Source organism: Palaemon carinicauda, chromosome 17, assembly GCF_036898095.1.
Source record: "Palaemon carinicauda isolate YSFRI2023 chromosome 17, ASM3689809v2, whole genome shotgun sequence".
NCBI classification, from domain to species: Eukaryota; Metazoa; Arthropoda; class Malacostraca; order Decapoda; family Palaemonidae; genus Palaemon; species Palaemon carinicauda.
Genome location: NC_090741.1, coordinates 50,079,747 through 50,097,553, shown reverse-complemented (window position 1 = coordinate 50,097,553; position 17,807 = coordinate 50,079,747). Strand labels below are relative to the sequence as shown.

The 17,807-nt window shown below is 37.3% G+C and overlaps 1 protein-coding gene across 1 annotated transcript; it reads right to left on the bottom strand.

Annotated features, from left to right (window-relative positions):
• Window positions 1-3,330: 3,330 nt before the first annotated feature.
• On the bottom strand, window positions 3,331-10,539 carry LOC137656352 (uncharacterized). Its single transcript, XM_068390524.1, has 2 exons — window positions 10,044-10,539; window positions 3,331-9,704 (listed from the first exon to the last, which is right to left on the bottom strand). Exon 2 carries the CDS (start codon window positions 9,064-9,066, stop codon window positions 3,331-3,333), a length of 5,736 nt encoding a protein of 1,911 aa, XP_068246625.1. The 5' UTR covers window positions 9,067-9,704; window positions 10,044-10,539.
• Window positions 10,540-17,807: the final 7,268 nt, after the last annotated feature.

The following is a 17,807-nucleotide window of genomic DNA, read 5'->3' as shown; positions in this document are numbered from 1 at the left end:
GCGATGACCACATTTATACCCATAAAACGACACTATGCTGTAGTCTAACACAAAATCTGACACCGAAAAATTTCGGGCATTATCTCTGACCCCGGCCCTTACTCGTTTCGGACCCCAAAAATAGGGTCCTTTTTCAATAAAAACTCATATATCTTCTATAATTTTAGCCGGAGAGCGAAAATATGCGATGACCACATTTATACCCATAAAACGACTCTATGCTGTAGTCTAACACAAAATCTGACACCGAAAAATTTCGGGCATCATCTCTGACCCCGGCCCTTACTCGTTTCGGACCCCAAAAATAGGGTCCTTTTTCAATAAAAACTCATATATCTTCTATAATTTTAGCCGGAGAGCGAAAATATGCGATGACCACATTTATACCCATAAAACGACTCTATGCTGTAGTCTAACACAAAATCTGACACCGAAAAATTTCGGGCATTATCTCTGACCCCTTACTCGTTTCGGACCCCAAAAATAGGGTCCTTTTTCAATAAAAACTCATATATCTTCTATAATTTTAGCCGGAGAGCGAAAATATGCGATGACCACATTTATACCCATAAAACGACTCTATGCTGTAGTCTAACACAAAATCTGACACCGAAAAATTTCGGGCATTATCTCTGACCCCGGCCCTTACTCGTTTCGGACCCCAAAAATAGGGTCCTTTTTCAATAAAAACTCATATATCTTCTATAATTTTAGCCGGAGAGCGAAAATATGCGATGACCACATTTATACCCATAAAACGACTCTATGCTGTAGTCTAACACAAAATCTGACACCGAAAAATTTCGGGCATTATCTCTGACCCCGGCCCTTACTCGTTTCGGACCCCAAAAATAGGGTCCTTTTTCAATAAAAACTCATATATCTTCTATAATTTTAGCCGGAGAGCGAAAATATGCGATGACCACATTTATACCCATAAAACGACTCTATGCTGTAGTCTAACACAAAATCTGACACCGAAAAATTTCGGGCATTATCTCTGACCCCGGCCCTTACTCGTTTCGGACCCCAAAAATAGGGTCCTTTTTCAATAAAAACTCATATATCTTCTATAATTTTAGCCAGAGAGCGAAAATATGCGATGACCACATTTATACCCATAAAACGACTCTATGCTGTAGTCTAACACAAAATCTGACACCGAAAAATTTCGGGCATTATCTCTGACCCCGGCTCTTACTCGTTTCGGACCCCAAAAATAGGGTCCTTTTTCAATAAAAACTCATATATCTTCTATAATTTTAGCCGGAGAGCGAAAATATGCGATGACCACATTTATACCCATAAAACGACTCTATGCTGTAGTCTAACACAAAATCTGACACCGAAAAATTTCGGGCATTATCTCTGACCCCGGCCCTTACTCGTTTCGGACCCCAAAAATAGGGTCCTTTTTCAATAAAAACTCATATATCTTCTATAATTTTAGCCGGAGAGCGAAAATATGCGATGACCACATTTATACCCATAAAACGACTCTATGCTGTAGTCTAACACAAAATCTGACACCGAAAAATTTCGGGCATTATCTCTGACCCCGGCCCTTACTCGTTTCGGACCCCAAAAAAAGGGTCCTTTTTCAATAAAAACTCATATATCTTCTATAATTTTAGCCGGAGAGCGAAAATATGCGATGACCACATTTATACCCAAAAAACGACTCTATGCTGTAGTCTAACACAAAATCTGACACCGAAAAATTTCGGGCATTATCTCTGACCCCGGCCCTTACTCGTTTCGGACCCCAAAAATAGGGTCCTTTTTCAATAAAAACTCATATATCTTCTATAATTTTAGCCGAAGAGCGAAAATATGTGATGACCACATTTATACCCATAAAACGACTCTATGCTGTAATCTAACACAAAATCTGACACCGAAAAATTTCGGGCATTATCTCTGACCCCGGCCCTTACTCGTTTCGGACCCCAAAAATAGGGTCCTTTTTCAATAAAAACTCATATATCTTCTATAATTTTAGCCGGAGAGCGAAAATATGCGATGACCACATTTATACCCATAAAACGACTCTATGCTGTAGTCTAACACAAAATCTGACACCAAAAAATTTCGGGCATTATCTTTGAATAAACTTCTGGGATATAATAAAATATAGAGTTCTAAAATGACTATATTTAACAATACATCTGATCGTTTACATAGTTAAATAATTGAAAGCAGTAAGCTGAGTTGCCGTTCCGAAGTCCTCGAGAATATTCAACCACTCAAATTACCAAGTGGTCGTATGCAGTAATAATCTCTTCACCATATATCCCTTTATTCAACACTGACCTGAAATTTATGAAACAATACACTGTAAAAGGATATAAAACAGCATCTAACCCAACGCAAAAAATTACCCTTAAGAAAGTTCGAGCTATATAAAGAAAACAACTTGACAAATAACAAGCCGAGCACGATAATCTACTCGAATTTATATTAAAGGTGAAACAGTGAAAATTGCGTTTAAAGTTGATAAAATACACCAAATACAGTATAATTTAAAATGTTCAAGGTCAAATTATATTAAATATTAATAGCAGACACGCTGGCTGCCACAATTCATGAATGGAATTGTTAACTGTTATAAATTAAAGTATACTGAGCGTGCATAATCACCAAGTTACTCACATCTTATATCAGCCCGGCAGGAATAAAGCTACACTTTAATGGACGAGGTGGTGTGGTAGTCTCAGGGGTTCAAACTTCCGATATACGGAATAATACCCGGTTGCCGTCTCCATGAGCCCCATCGATGTCGCACTTATATATTACTTTGAGTTCATGAGGTTAAAAAAATCCAAATCCAGAGCGAAGATAATTCCCGGATAAAACCATAGGATCGTTGATCGGCCGGATATATGTATAATGATGGATCGACAAACCTCTCTCCACTCTGCCTCACGTTGAACTGATCTACCAGAACAAAAGAACTGGAACAGACTTCTGTTTTCTTAAATGTAAACACTCAATTGGTGATCTCGGTAGTTTACTAGCGAACTAGATTGTAAGTAACTGTGACAACAAGCTCAGTTTAGATTCATCTAAAATAACAGAGATCACGAATTGTGTATTTGGCAAATTAAACAAATATAAAGCAATTTTCATTTTCACACCTAAGTAATGGAAGTATTTAATTAATATGCAAATAAAAAATGAAATTCCTTTTCATTTTCCACACTCCAGGGGAAGGGTTCAATAAAGCAACATTATTGAACTATTACAAAAATTAAGCACAAAAATGTAAATAAATTTTTACTGCAATACCCAGCCAAATATATACATAATATACATTTCCACAGAACTAAATTATTCATTAATAAGCATATTTTTAGTTCTGGTTTTACTTTCCATGGCGGCTTTCCGTCGCACCTTATTTACAATCTGAAAAGAGTCATCAGTAATAACAGATTTCCCAGACTGATCAGAGTTTACATGCATTTCATTTACACTTAAAATTGGAATCAAAGAGCTTACATGACGCTTTACTAATTCGCGAGTTCTACCTTTCAATAAAATTGCATTAGTTGTCTCCCCAATAGTGTTCATTACAGTCTCCTTCACCACCGCCATTGGATAATTAAAGGGTTTACAATTTTCTTCTTTTATCAATACAATATCACCTGGTTTTAGTTGTTTATGCGTAACGGGTTTGTACCTACTCTTAACGTTGACTGCTTGCTTCATTAAATGAGCCAAAAATTCATTATTATAGGTTTCAGTCAGAGCCTTTCGTACATTTTTCAATTTATTATAGCTCTCTTTAATGTGCAAAAGTGGCTCCTTATCTGCAATCCATTCAGAATCCATTTCTGGGTCTGGCTGCAAAGAGGGGATAAGATTAAGAGAGATCCTATCATAACCATAGATAAGTCTTTCAGGAGTTATCGGGTCTGGAATAAAGTCATCACTTTCATCTCTCAATCCTTCAACAAATGCAACAGGTCTACGATTGACTTGATAAATTGTTTGAGCAACAATGAACTCAAAATCTCTGTATTCCAACACGTAATTTTTAATAGAGCCATGAATTAGTTGCTTCACCATTTTAACACAAACTTCAACTAAACCTCCCAATGGATGACAACCCTTGAAATATTGTTCAAATGTGGGAGACTTCACATTATTTTCTTCAAAATATGCTTGAGTATCAGAATCCCTCAAGAAATCAGTCATTATATTTGCTCCAGCTACCAATGATGAACCTAAATCTGATAAGCATAATTCAGGAATGCCATATTCATAAGTATGGATCTGGAAGGCTCTCAAGAATTCTACAGTACTAAGATCAAAACATATCTTCAAATTTATTGCTCTCGACCATAAACAAGTGATGCACAAAATCCAGACCTTAATTTTCTTCTGTTGATATTTTACCTGAAAGTATCCCAAGTGATCAATAAAAATATATTTAAATGGAATGTTAGGGGGTTCCAGTCTAAATTCTCTGTATGGTGATTGATTAAGTTTAATAGTTCTCTGTTTCACCTTGCGACAAGTAATACACTCCTTCAATACACGTTTTACAACAGAGAAGTAGTGCGGTACCCAATACTGCTTTCTTAATTCGATTAAAATTACATAGCAACCTGAATGGGATAATGCACAATGTAAACTTAAAATTATCAATCTCACAAGCTCACTGTGCTTTGACAACAATATGGGATAACGGATACTTTCATCACATTTCCAACGAGAAAATTTACTCCTAACTCTCAATAAGCCAGTCCTATCAGGATAAACATTAAGTTGATTAACTAGATTGGGGATATTCCCAACATTCTTGAACTTACTTGAAAAATACTTTTTCACATCTGCAAAGTGAATGTCTTGGTCAACTTTCAGGATTTGAGTAATAGCCTCTGTATACAAATTTGTTGAGGTTACTTTCATTTGAGCGTATTTAACTGTATCCCTTTTATACAGTCTACCTTTTAGAATGTGAACAAACTTTAAAACTAATCTATGCACGGAAACCAGTTTGTAGAAATCAGAATATTTCTGTGGAGATATTAAATGCTCATTAACTTTAGCTATAGACGTGCCATGCATGACCTGATAGTTGCGTGCTTCCAGGGCTGAAAGGTCAGGTTTTGCCAAAGGATTTGGAACCTGAATATTCAAAATATCATCTCTGCTGATCTGCATATCCATATTAGAACACACTTTTAAAAATTTAGGTCCTGAAAAATAATTAGACTTTATAAGAGTTCTATATGAAACAGGTCTGGTAATTTGATCAGCTGGGTTTTCAATACCTGAAACAAATCCATAAATAATAGGATGAATTTCACAAAGTCTACTTATGTGTTCCAACCGATTAAGAATGAATATACTTTTTTTACTTTGCTTCTCAAGCTTATGAACATGAGAATTAATCCAAGCAAGAGAAACTAGACTGTCAGAATATAGCTTCAATTCTACTATATCTAATGGCGAAACACAAGCAGGGCCTACCAGATCTTTATAAAGGTCAATTAATACTTCCGAGCCCAATACAATAGACTGAAATTCTAATGAAGGAATTCCCTTAGCTGAAAGCGCTTTGTTGACAATTCTGTTTTTTGCAAGTACAAAACTAACTTCCAAAGAATCAATCTCTTGAATATAAACAGTAGTACCATATATATCTTTACTGCTATCAGTAAAGGCTACCAATCTATACTGACTATTCCTTCTTCCCACAAACCTTTGAATCTTTATTTCAGGAGATGCATTGACTTGTCTACAAATGTTTTTCCATTCCCTCAAAAGGCTATCATCAAGTTTCATATCCCAATCAAATGAGCCATCACACTGCAATTTGTGCAAAAACAATCTTGCTCTATTTAGAATTGGTCCTGTAAATCCAAACACATCATAGTGTGCAGCAATGGATTTTAATACTTTCCTCTTATTATCTGCTCCAATATCCAACTGCAAATGTCGGGTTCTTAAAGTATCATCTAAACGATTCCATACCATTCCCAAAAGCTTAACTTCTGTTGAGGTTTTCTTAGATTCATTTTCATCAATTTTATCCTGTAGTTCCTTATCGTTAGTGACAAACTGCTGCAGAAAAAATTTATAAGGTTCAAATATGTTTTTAAGATTATCAAATGCCCACTGAAGTTCTTCTGCAGTATTGGAGGTGATGCTACCATTATCCATATAGATTAGGGAGTAGATGTGTCTCTTAAGTTCCTTAATTTCTTTAGAATCCATATCAGTATCAATCATAAGGATTTTGTACAGACCAAGCAAAAGCAAACAAGGTGAGCAAACTAAGCCAAAGGGCAATCTCAAATTTCTATATCCAACAAGAGTATAATCTTTCCGAGCCATATTTTTGAACCACAAAAATAGCAGCTTGTTTGAATCCAAAGGGGTCAAGCAAATATTTAGAAAAGCTTTCTTTACATCAAAGCATAGCAATTTAGTATCAAAGCGTAAGTTCAAAAGAGCAGTGGTTATCTTTTGATTGATGCAAGGTCCACTCAACATGGCTTGATTGTGACTTAGTGTAACTTTCTGAGAGGGATCTCTTTCACTAAGGTTAGACAAAAAGACCACCCGACATTTTGTAGTCTCTCTCTCAAGCTTGAAAACTCCCAGGTGACCCATGAAACTGTGACCTGGATTCTCCAACAAAAACTGTTCCAAATTCTCTATTCTTTCTATGATGCCTAACTCCTGTTGTTCTTTGAAATATTGATCCATCATATTTAAGTAATCAGGATTCTTTATGGTGAATTTCTTTAAATTAGACTTCAAAATTTGAGTTGCCAAATGACGATTTTTGCCCAATAAATGTTTTACTTTATTATTCCAAATTAAGGGCATAACTAGTCTGCCGTCAGCATTCCGAGTTGTGTTACTGAGAACATAGTCAACAATTTTATCATTGTTCTCGACATAATCTTCTGGAATATTAACATCATCAAAATTCAATGTTTTCAAACATAAGTTGTCGAGAACTTCTTTGCTGGCTCTCTCAAATTCAGTGTCTATAATTTCTCCATTATGATCAAGTACCGCAAAATTAGCTCCAACTTCCGTATAACTGTTTGTCAGGGAAGCATTGCAGACATTACCCATGTCCTCAACTTCTTCACATACTATAGATAAAATATTAGAGCATGAAATATGGGCAACAGTGTCCTGACAATTCTTCAAATGTATCAAATTATGACTCATTTGATCCAGATTTCCTATGAGCATAATACCCAACGGAGTTACCGAGTACACAGAAGGTATATTACCCTCTAAGTCACCAAAAAGAACAGTATTTTCCTTAAGGCAATATGCAGAATTCGACCCTAAGATGAAATCTACGTCCATAATTTCATCCTTTCCATTCAACAGATATTTATCAGCAACAGTATAGCCCTTTTCAATAAAACCCTGAACAACAGATGTCAAACCAGGTAGTTTTAAACATGTTTTAATGGATGGTACACTCATAGCCTCCAATTCACATAATCTGTCCCCAATCATCATAGACACTTTATAAGAACACGTATTGTACAATCGGGAAGAATTAAATCCATTTACTCTTAACGTAATATTTGATTTAACAATTGGTAAATTTTCCCTAACAGCACACTCTTCAGTTATGAAATTTGATTGACATCCCCCATCTCGCAAACAACGGATGCGATTTCCATTAAGAAGGTCACAAGAAAAGGTGGGTAGAATTGCAAGACTACAATCATTTACCATCATAACATCCCTTGAGGCTTCAGCAAAAGTTATACTCGAACTCTTATCTTTTACTTCTACCTTATCTGACTTTGGAGGCTTATCTTTACCCTTCTTTGCCAAACCATTACTATCATTTCTGTGTTCTTTCCTTATATTACTCAAACACAAAAACGTGAAATGAAAAGAACCACAAAAACAACGTCTGGTAAAATAGAAATTGCACTTATCTGAAGAGTGATCCAACCGGGCACATTTTATACAAGCTTTAAGTTTCTTCAGCCTATCGAGCTTTGATTTAGGGTCCGGATATTTACTACATTTATGAACTGGATGGTCACCATTATCACAAAGAGAACAATGTTTGAATACATTAGCATTATCTTTCCGTAACTTTACGTTAGATGCTAAACTTGTGGTGGGGGTTGATTGACAATCTACTTTGGCTGCTAAACCAACAGCTGAATTAGAGGGACATGGTCTGTGTTTGGATCTATAATCAACTCGTTTCTGTACTTCCATATATCTCTCACTCGCCTCAAAGAACTTGCTCTTTATCTGATCCAAAGAAGGGTTAGTTTCATTTGTAATTTGCACAAGCTGATCTTGAAATTTTTTGTTTAGTCCCTTCCATGAAAAATACTGTACTACGTCATCAACAGAGATACTCAAACTTTTAATAGAGTCTTGTATAGAATTAATATTACCAATATACTCAAATGGATCAGATGAAAAATCCAACTTCAACTCTGTCAAACGCTGCAATACATTAAACTTACGAACTGAAGGAGACGCAAGTGCTTGTAAGAGTAAATCCTTTGCAATAGTATAAGACTGTTGTACACTATCCAATGAATTAATCAAATGTGACGCTCTACCGGAAATTTGCTGTTTTAATAGCAAAAACTTGTCAAAGTCTGAATAATTATACCGCTGTACAACATCTTCAAACTGACTTAAAAACTTTGTCAAATCTTCACCATCTTGGCTACAGAATGTAGGCAAAGGAGCCTCAGGACTTTTAAGCCTACCACTATTACAACATGGCGATTGTGATACAGAAACTTTGGTTAAATTATACAAACACCGATTTATTTTGTCATCATAAGAACTACTCTCAGTAATTTCCCTTTCGTTCTCAGCAACAGCTTTGGCTTCGTCCGAAGCATTATCTTCCCATTTCAAATCTCTAATGATAACATCCAATCTGGAAAGTTCATCTTTAACTCGGTTTAATTTGATTTCAAGAATCTTTCTTTCATCTTCCGATTTACCAGACAAACTTGAAATGTCATTAAAAATAATATTCACTTGTCCTCTAAAATTCCCTCGTGAACTAATGTGATATTTAAGTTTATGAGACATTTTGGCACAAAACACAGATACTGCTCACAAAGAAATAAGTGTTACAAATATATACTTTCAAAAAATTACGAATGCTAAATAAATCACAGCACGGCCGGTAATAACTAACAATATCGCACGTAAATAATCGAATGCATTAAGAAATTGCCAAACAAGCAAAACTAAACAAACCACAGCACAGCCGGTAATAACTAACAATATCGCACGTATATAATCGAATGCATTAAGAAATTGCCAAACAAGCAATAAAACTAAACACCAAACAACGCGCAGTAAAATGAAAAATTATTACCACCTTAAATGAAATACCAATAATTCACCAAACAATTCGTAATAAGAAAAATAATTCAATTAGCAAGTTACGACACCGAATGAGGCCAAGGAAACGGCAACAGCAGCTTTCCAGCGTGCCCACCCGGGGGGCGCCATTTGAATAAACTTCTGGGATATAATAAAATATAGAGTTCTAAAATGACTATATTTAACAATACATCTGATCGTTTACATAGTTAAATAATTGAAAGCAGTAAGCTGAGTTGCCGTTCCGAAGTCCTCGAGAATATTCAACCACTCAAATTACCAAGTGGTCGTATGCAGTAATAATCTCTTCACCATATATCCCTTTATTCAACACTGACCTGAAATTTATGAAACAATACACTGTAAAAGGATATAAAACAGCATCTAACCCAACGCAAAAAATTACCCTTAAGAAAGTTCGAGCTATATAAAGAAAACAACTTGACAAATAACAAGCCGAGCACGATAATCTACTCGAATTTATATTAAAGGTGAAACAGTGAAAATTGCGTTTAAAGTTGATAAAATACACCAAATACAGTATAATTTAAAATGTTCAAGGTCAAATTATATTAAATATTAATAGCAGACACGCTGGCTGCCACAATTCATGAATGGAATTGTTAACTGTTATAAATTAAAGTATACTGAGCGTGCATAATCACCAAGTTACTCACATCTTATATCAGCCCGGCAGGAATAAAGCTACACTTTAATGGACGAGGTGGTGTGGTAGTCTCAGGGGTTCAAACTTCCGATATACGGAATAATACCCGGTTGCCGTCTCCATGAGCCCCATCGATGTCGCACTTATATATTACTTTGAGTTCATGAGGTTAAAAAAATCCAAATCCAGAGCGAAGATAATTCCCGGATAAAACCATAGGATCGTTGATCGGCCGGATATATGTATAATGATGGATCGACAAACCTCTCTCCACTCTGCCTCACGTTGAACTGATCTACCAGAACAAAAGAACTGGAACAGACTTCTGTTTTCTTAAATGTAAACACTCAATTGGTGATCTCGGTAGTTTACTAGCGAACTAGATTGTAAGTAACTGTGACAACAAGCTCAGTTTAGATTCATCTAAAATAACAGAGATCACGAATTGTGTATTTGGCAAATTAAACAAATATAAAGCAATTTTCATTTTCACACCTAAGTAATGGAAGTATTTAATTAATATGCAAATAAAAAATGAAATTCCTTTTCATTTTCCACATTATCTCTGACCCCGGCCCTTACTCGTTTCGGACCCCAAAAATAGGGTCCTTTTTCAATAAAAACTCATATATCTTCTATAATTTTAGCCGGAGAGCGAAAATATGCGATGACCACATTTATACCCATAAAACGACTCTATGCTGTAGTCTAACACAAAATCTGACACCGAAAAATTTCGGGCATTATCTCTGACCCCGGCCCTTACTCGTTTCGGACCCCAAAAATAGGGTCCTTTTTCAATAAAAACTCATATATCTTCTATAATTTTAGCCGGAGAGCGAAAATATGCGATGACCACATTTATACCCATAAAACGACTCTATGCTGTAGTCTAACACAAAATCTGACACCGAAAAATTTCGGGCATTATCTCTGACCCCGGCCCTTACTCGTTTCGGACCCCAAAAATAGGGTCCTTTTTCAATAAAAACTCATATATCTTCTATAATTTTAGCCGGAGAGCGAAAATATGCGATGACCACATTTATACCCATAAAACGACTCTATGCTGTAGTCTAACACAAAATCTGACACCGAAAAATTTCGGGCATTATCTCTGACCCCGGCCCTTACTCGTTTCGGACCCCAAAAATAGGGTCCTTTTTCAATAAAAACTCATATATCTTCTATAATTTTAGCCGGAGAGCGAAAATATGCGATGACCACATTTATACCCATAAAACGACTCTATGCTGTAGTCTAACACAAAATCTGACACCGAAAAATTTCGGGCATTATCTCTGACCCCGGCCCTTACTCGTTTCGGACCCCAAAAATAGGGTCCTTTTTCAATAAAAACTCATATATCTTCTATAATTTTAGCCGGAGAGCGAAAATATGCGATGACCACATTTATACCCATAAAACGACTCTATGCTGTAGTCTAACACAAAATCTGACACCGAAAAATTTCGGGCATTATCTCTGACCCCGGCCCTTACTCGTTTCGGACCCCAAAAATAGGGTCCTTTTTCAATAAAAACTCATATATCTTCTATAATTTTAGCCGGAGAGCGAAAATATGCGATGACCACATTTATACCCATAAAACGACTCTATGCTGTAGTCTAACACAAAATCTGACACAGAAAAATTTCGGGCATTATCTCTGACCCCGGCCCTTACTCGTTTCGGACCCCAAAAATAGGGTCCTTTTTCAATAAAAACTCATATATCTTCTATAATTTTAGCCGGAGAGCGAAAATATGCGATGACCACATTTATACCCATAAAACGACTCTATGCTGTAGTCTAACACAAAATCTGACACCAAAAAATTTCGGGCATTATCTCTGAACCCGGCCGTTACTCGTTTCGGACCCCAAAAATAGGGTCCTTTTTCAATAAAAACTCATATATCTTCTATAATTTTAGCCGGAGAGCGAAAATATGCGATGACCACATTTATACCCATAAAACGACTCTATGCTGTAGTCTAACACAAAATCTGACACCGAAAAATTTCGGGCATCATCTCTGACCCCGGCCCTTACTCGTTTCGGACCCCAAAAATAGGGTCCTTTTTCAATAAAAACTCATATATCTTCTATAATTTTAGCCGGAGAGCGAAAATATGCGATGACCACATTTATACCCATAAAACGACTCTATGCTGTAGTCTAACACAAATTCTGACACCGAAAAATTTCGGGCATTATCTCTGACCCCGGCCCTTACTCGTTTCGGACCCCAAAAATAGGGTCCTTTTTCAATAAAAACTCATATATCTTCTATAATTTTAGCCGGAGAGCGAAAATATGTGATGACCACATTTATACCCATAAAACGACTCTATGCTGTAGTCTAACACAAAATCTGACACCGAAAAATTTCGGGCATTATCTCTGACCCCGGCCCTTACTCGTTTCGGACCCCAAAAATAGGGTCCTTTTTCAATAAAAACTCATATATCTTCTATAATTTTAGCCGGAGAGCAAAAATATGCAATGACAACATTTATACCCATAAAACGACTCTATGCTGTAGTCTAACACAAAATCTGACACCGAAAAATTTCGGGCATTATCTCTGACCCCGGCCCTTACTCGTTTCGGACCCCAAAAATAGGGTCCTTTTTCAATAAAAACTCATATATCTTCTATAATTTTAGCCGGAGAGCGTAAATATGCGATGACCACATTTATACCCATAAAACGACTCTATGCTGTAGTCTAACACAAAATCTGACACCGAAAAATTTCGGGCATTATCTCTGACCCTGGCCCTTACTCGTTTCGGACCCCAAAAATAGGGTCCTTTTTCAATAAAAACTCATATATCTTCTATAATTTTAGCCGGAGAGCGAAAATATGCGATGACCACATTTATACCCATAAAACGACTCTATGCTGTAGTCTAACACAAAATCTGACACCGAAAAATTTCGGGCATTATCTCTGACCCCGGCCCTTACTCGTTTCGGACCCCAAAAATAGGGTCCTTTTTCAATAAAAACTCATATATCTTCTATAATTTTAGCCGGAGAGCGAAAATATGCGATGACCACATTTATACCCATAAAACGACTCTATGCTGTAGTCTAACACAAAATCTGACACCGAAAAATTTCGGGCATTATCTCTGACCCCGGCCCTTACTCGTTTCGGACCCCAAAAATAGGGTCCTTTTTCAATAAAAACTCATATATCTTCTATAATTTTAGCCGGAGAGCGAAAATATGCGATGACCACATTTATACCCATAAAACGACTCTATGCTGTAGTCTAACACAAAATCTGACACCGAAAAATTTCGGGCATTATCTCTGACCCCGGCCCTTACTCGTTTCGGACCCCAAAAATAGGGTCCTTTTTCAATAAAAACTCATATATCTTCTATAATTTTAGCCGGAGAGCGAAAATATGCGATGACCACATTTATACCCATAAAACGACTCTATGCTGTAGTCTAACACAAAATCTGACACCGAAAAATTTCGGGCATTATCTCTGACCCCGGCCCTTACTCGTTTCGGACCCCAAAAATAGGGTCCTTTTTCAATAAAAACTCATATATCTTCTATAATTTTAGCCGGAGAGCGAAAATATGCGATGACCACATTTATACCCATAAAACGACTCTATGCTGTAGTCTAACACAAAATCTGACACCGAAAAATTTCGGGCATTATTTCTGACCCCGGCCCTTACTCGTTTCGGACCCCAAAAATAGGGTCCTTTTTCAATAAAAACTCATATATCTTCTATAATTTTAGCCGGAGAGCGAAAATATGCGATGACCACATTTATACCCATAAAACGACTCTATGCTGTAGTCTAACACAAAATCTGACACCGAAAAATTTCGGGCATTATCTCTGACCCCGGCCCTTACTCGTTTCGGACCCCAAAAATAGGGTCCTTTTTCAATAAAAACTCATATATCTTCTATAATTTTAGCCGGAGAGCGAAAATATGCGATGACCACATTTATACCCATAAAACGACTCTATGCTGTAGTCTAACACAAAATCTGACACCGAAAAATTTCGGGCATTATCTCTGACCCCGGCCCTTACTCGTTTCGGACCCCAAAAATAGGGTCCTTTTTCAATAAAAACTCATATATCTTCTATAATTTTAGCCGGAGAGCGAAAATATGCGATGACCACATTTATACCCATAAAACGACTCTATGCTGTAGTCTAACACAAAATCTGACACCGAAAAATTTCGGGCATTATCTCTGACCCCGGCCCTTACTCGTTTCGGACCCCAAAAATAGGGTCCTTTTTCAATAAAAACTCATATATCTTCTATAATTTTAGCCGGAGAGCGAAAATATGCGATGACCACATTTATACCCATAAAACGACTCTATGCTGTAGTCTAACACAAAATCTGACACCGAAAAATTTCGGGCATTATCTCTGACCCCGGCCCTTACTCGTTTCGGACCCCAAAAATAGGGTCCTTTTTCAATAAAAACTCATATATCTTCTATAATTTTAGCCGGAGAGCGAAAATATGCGATGACCCCATTTATACCCATAAAACGACTCTATGCTGTAGTCTAACACAAAATCTGACACCGAAAAATTTCGGGCATTATCTCTGACCCCGGCCCTTACTCGTTTCGGACCCCAAAAATAGGGTCCTTTTTCAATAAAAACTCATATATCTTCTATAATTTTACCGGAGAGCGAAAATATGCGATGACCACATTTATACCCATAAAACGACTCTATGCTGTAGTCTAACACAAAATCTGACACCGAAAAATTTCGGGCATTATCTCTGACCCCGGCCCTTACTCGTTTCGGACCCCAAAAATAGGGTCCTTTTTCAATAAAAACTCATATATCTTCTATAATTTTAGCCGGAGAGCGAAAATATGCGATGACCCCATTTATACCCATAAAACGACTCTATGCTGTAGTCTAACACAAAATCTGACACCGAAAAATTTCGGGCATTATCTCTGACCCCGGCCCTTACGCGTTTCGGACCCCAAAAATAGGGTCCTTTTTCAATAAAAACTCATATATCTTCTATAATTTTAGCCGGAGAGCGAAAATATGCGATAACCACATTTATACCCATAAAACGACTCTGTGCTGTAGTCTAACACAAAATCTGACACCGAAAAATTTCGGGCATTATCTCTGACCCCGGCCCTTACTCGTTTCGGACCCAAAAAATAGGGTCCTTTTTCAATAAAAACTCATATATCTTCTATAATTTTAGCCGGAGAGCGAAAATATGCGATGACCACATTTATACCCATAAAACGACTCTATGCTGTAGTCTAACACAAAATCTGACACCGAAAAATTTCGGGCATTATCTCTGACCCCGGCCCTTACTCGTTTCGGACCCCAAAAATAGGGTCCTTTTTCAATAAAAACTCATATATCTTCTATAATTTTAGCCGGAGAGCGAAAATATGCGATGACCACATTTATACCCATAAAACGACTCTATGCTGTAGTCTAACACAAAATCTGACACCGAAAAATTTCGGGCATTATCTCTGACCCCGGCCCTTACTCGTTTCGGACCCCAAAAATAGGGTCCTTTTTCAATAAAAACTCATATATCTTCTATAATTTTAGCCGGAGAGCGAAAATATGCGATGACCACATGTATACCCATAAAACGACTCTATGCTGTAGTCTAACACAAAATCTGACACCGAAAAATTTCGGGCATTATCTCTGACCCCGGCCCTTACTCGTTTCGGACCCCAAAAATAGGGTCCTTTTTCAATAAAAACTCATATATCTTCTATAATTTTAGCCGGAGAGCGAAAATATGCGATGACCACATTTATACCCATAAAACGACTCTATGCTGTAGTCTAACACAAAATCTGACACCGAAAAATTTCGGGCATTATCTCTGACCCCGGCCCTTACTCGTTTCGGACCCCAAAAATAGGGTCCTTTTTCAATAAAAACTCATATATCTTCTATAATTTTAGCCGGAGAGCGAAAATATGCGATGACCACATTTATACCCATAAAACGACTCTATGCTGTAGTCTAACACAAAATCTGACACCGAAAAATTTCGGGCATTATCTCTGACCCCGGCCCCTTACTCGTTTCGGACCCCAAAAATAGGGTCCTTTTTCAATAAAAACTCATATATCTTCTATAATTTTAGCCGGAGAGCGAAAATATGCGATGACCACATTTATACCCATAAAACGACTCTATGCTGTAGTCTAACACAAAATCTGACACCGAAAAATTTCGGGGGCATTATCTCTGACCCCGGCCCTTACTCGTTTCGGACCCCAAAAATAGGGTCCTTTTTCAATAAAAAGCTCATATATCTTCTATAATTTTAGCCGGAGAGCAAAAATATGCGATGGACCACATTTATACCCATAAAACGACTCTATGCTGTAGTCTAACACAAAATCTGACACCGAAAAATTTCGGGCATTATCTCTGACCCCGGCCCTTACTCGTTTCGGACCCCAAAAATAGGGTCCTCTTTCAATAAAAACTCATATATCTTCTATAATTTTAGCCGGAGAGCGAAAATATGCGATGACCACATTTATACCCATAAAACGACTCTATGCTGTAGTCTAACACAAAATCTGACACCGAAAAATTTCGGGCATTATCTCTGACCCCGGCCCTTACTCGTTTCGGACCCCAAAAATAGGGTCCTTTTTCAATAAAAACTCATATATCTTCTATAATTTTAGCCGGGAGAGCGAAAATATGCGATGACCACATTTATACCCATAAAACGACTCTATGCTGTAGTCTAACACAAAATCTGACACCGAAAAATTTCGGGCATTATCTCTGACCCCGGCCCTTACTCGTTTCGGACCCCAAAAATAGGGTCCTTTTTCAATAAAAACTCATATATCTTCTATAATTTTAGCCGGAGAGCGAAAATATGCGATGACCACATTTATACCCATAAAACGACTCTATGCTGTAGTCTAACACAAAATCTGACACCGAAAAATTTCGGGCATTATCTCTGACCCCGGCCCCTACTCGTTTCGGACCCCAAAAATAGGGTCCTTTTTCAATAAAAACTCATATATCTTCTATAATTTTAGCCGGAGAGCGAAAATATGCGATGACCACATTTATACCCATAAAACGACTCTATGCTGTAGTCTAACACAAAATCTGACACCGAAAAATTTCGGGCATTATCTCTGACCACGGCCCTTACTCGTTTCGGACCCCAAAAATAGGGTCCTTTTTCAATAAAAACTCATATATCTTCTATAATTTTAGCCGGAGAGCGAAAATATGCGATGACCCCATTTATACCCATAAAACGACTCTATGCTGTAGTCTAACACAAAATCTGACACCGAAAAATTTCGGGCATTATCTCTGACCCCGGCCCTTACTCGTTTCGGACCCCAAAAATAGGGTCCTTTTTCAATAAAAACTCATATATCTTCTATAATTTTAGCCGGAGGGCGAAAATATGCGATGACCCCATTTATACCCATAAAACGACTCTATGCTGTAGTCTAACACAAAATCTGACACCGAAAAATTTCGGGCATTATCTCTGACCCCGGCCCTTACTCGTTTCGGACCCCAAAAATAGGGTCCTTTTTCAATAAAAACTCATATATCTTCTATAATTTTAGCCGGAGAGCGAAAATATGCGATGACCCCATTTATACCCATAAAACGACTCTATGCTGTAGTCTAACACAAAATCTGACACCGAAAAATTTCGGGGCATTATCTCTGACCCCGGCCCTTACTCGTTCGGAC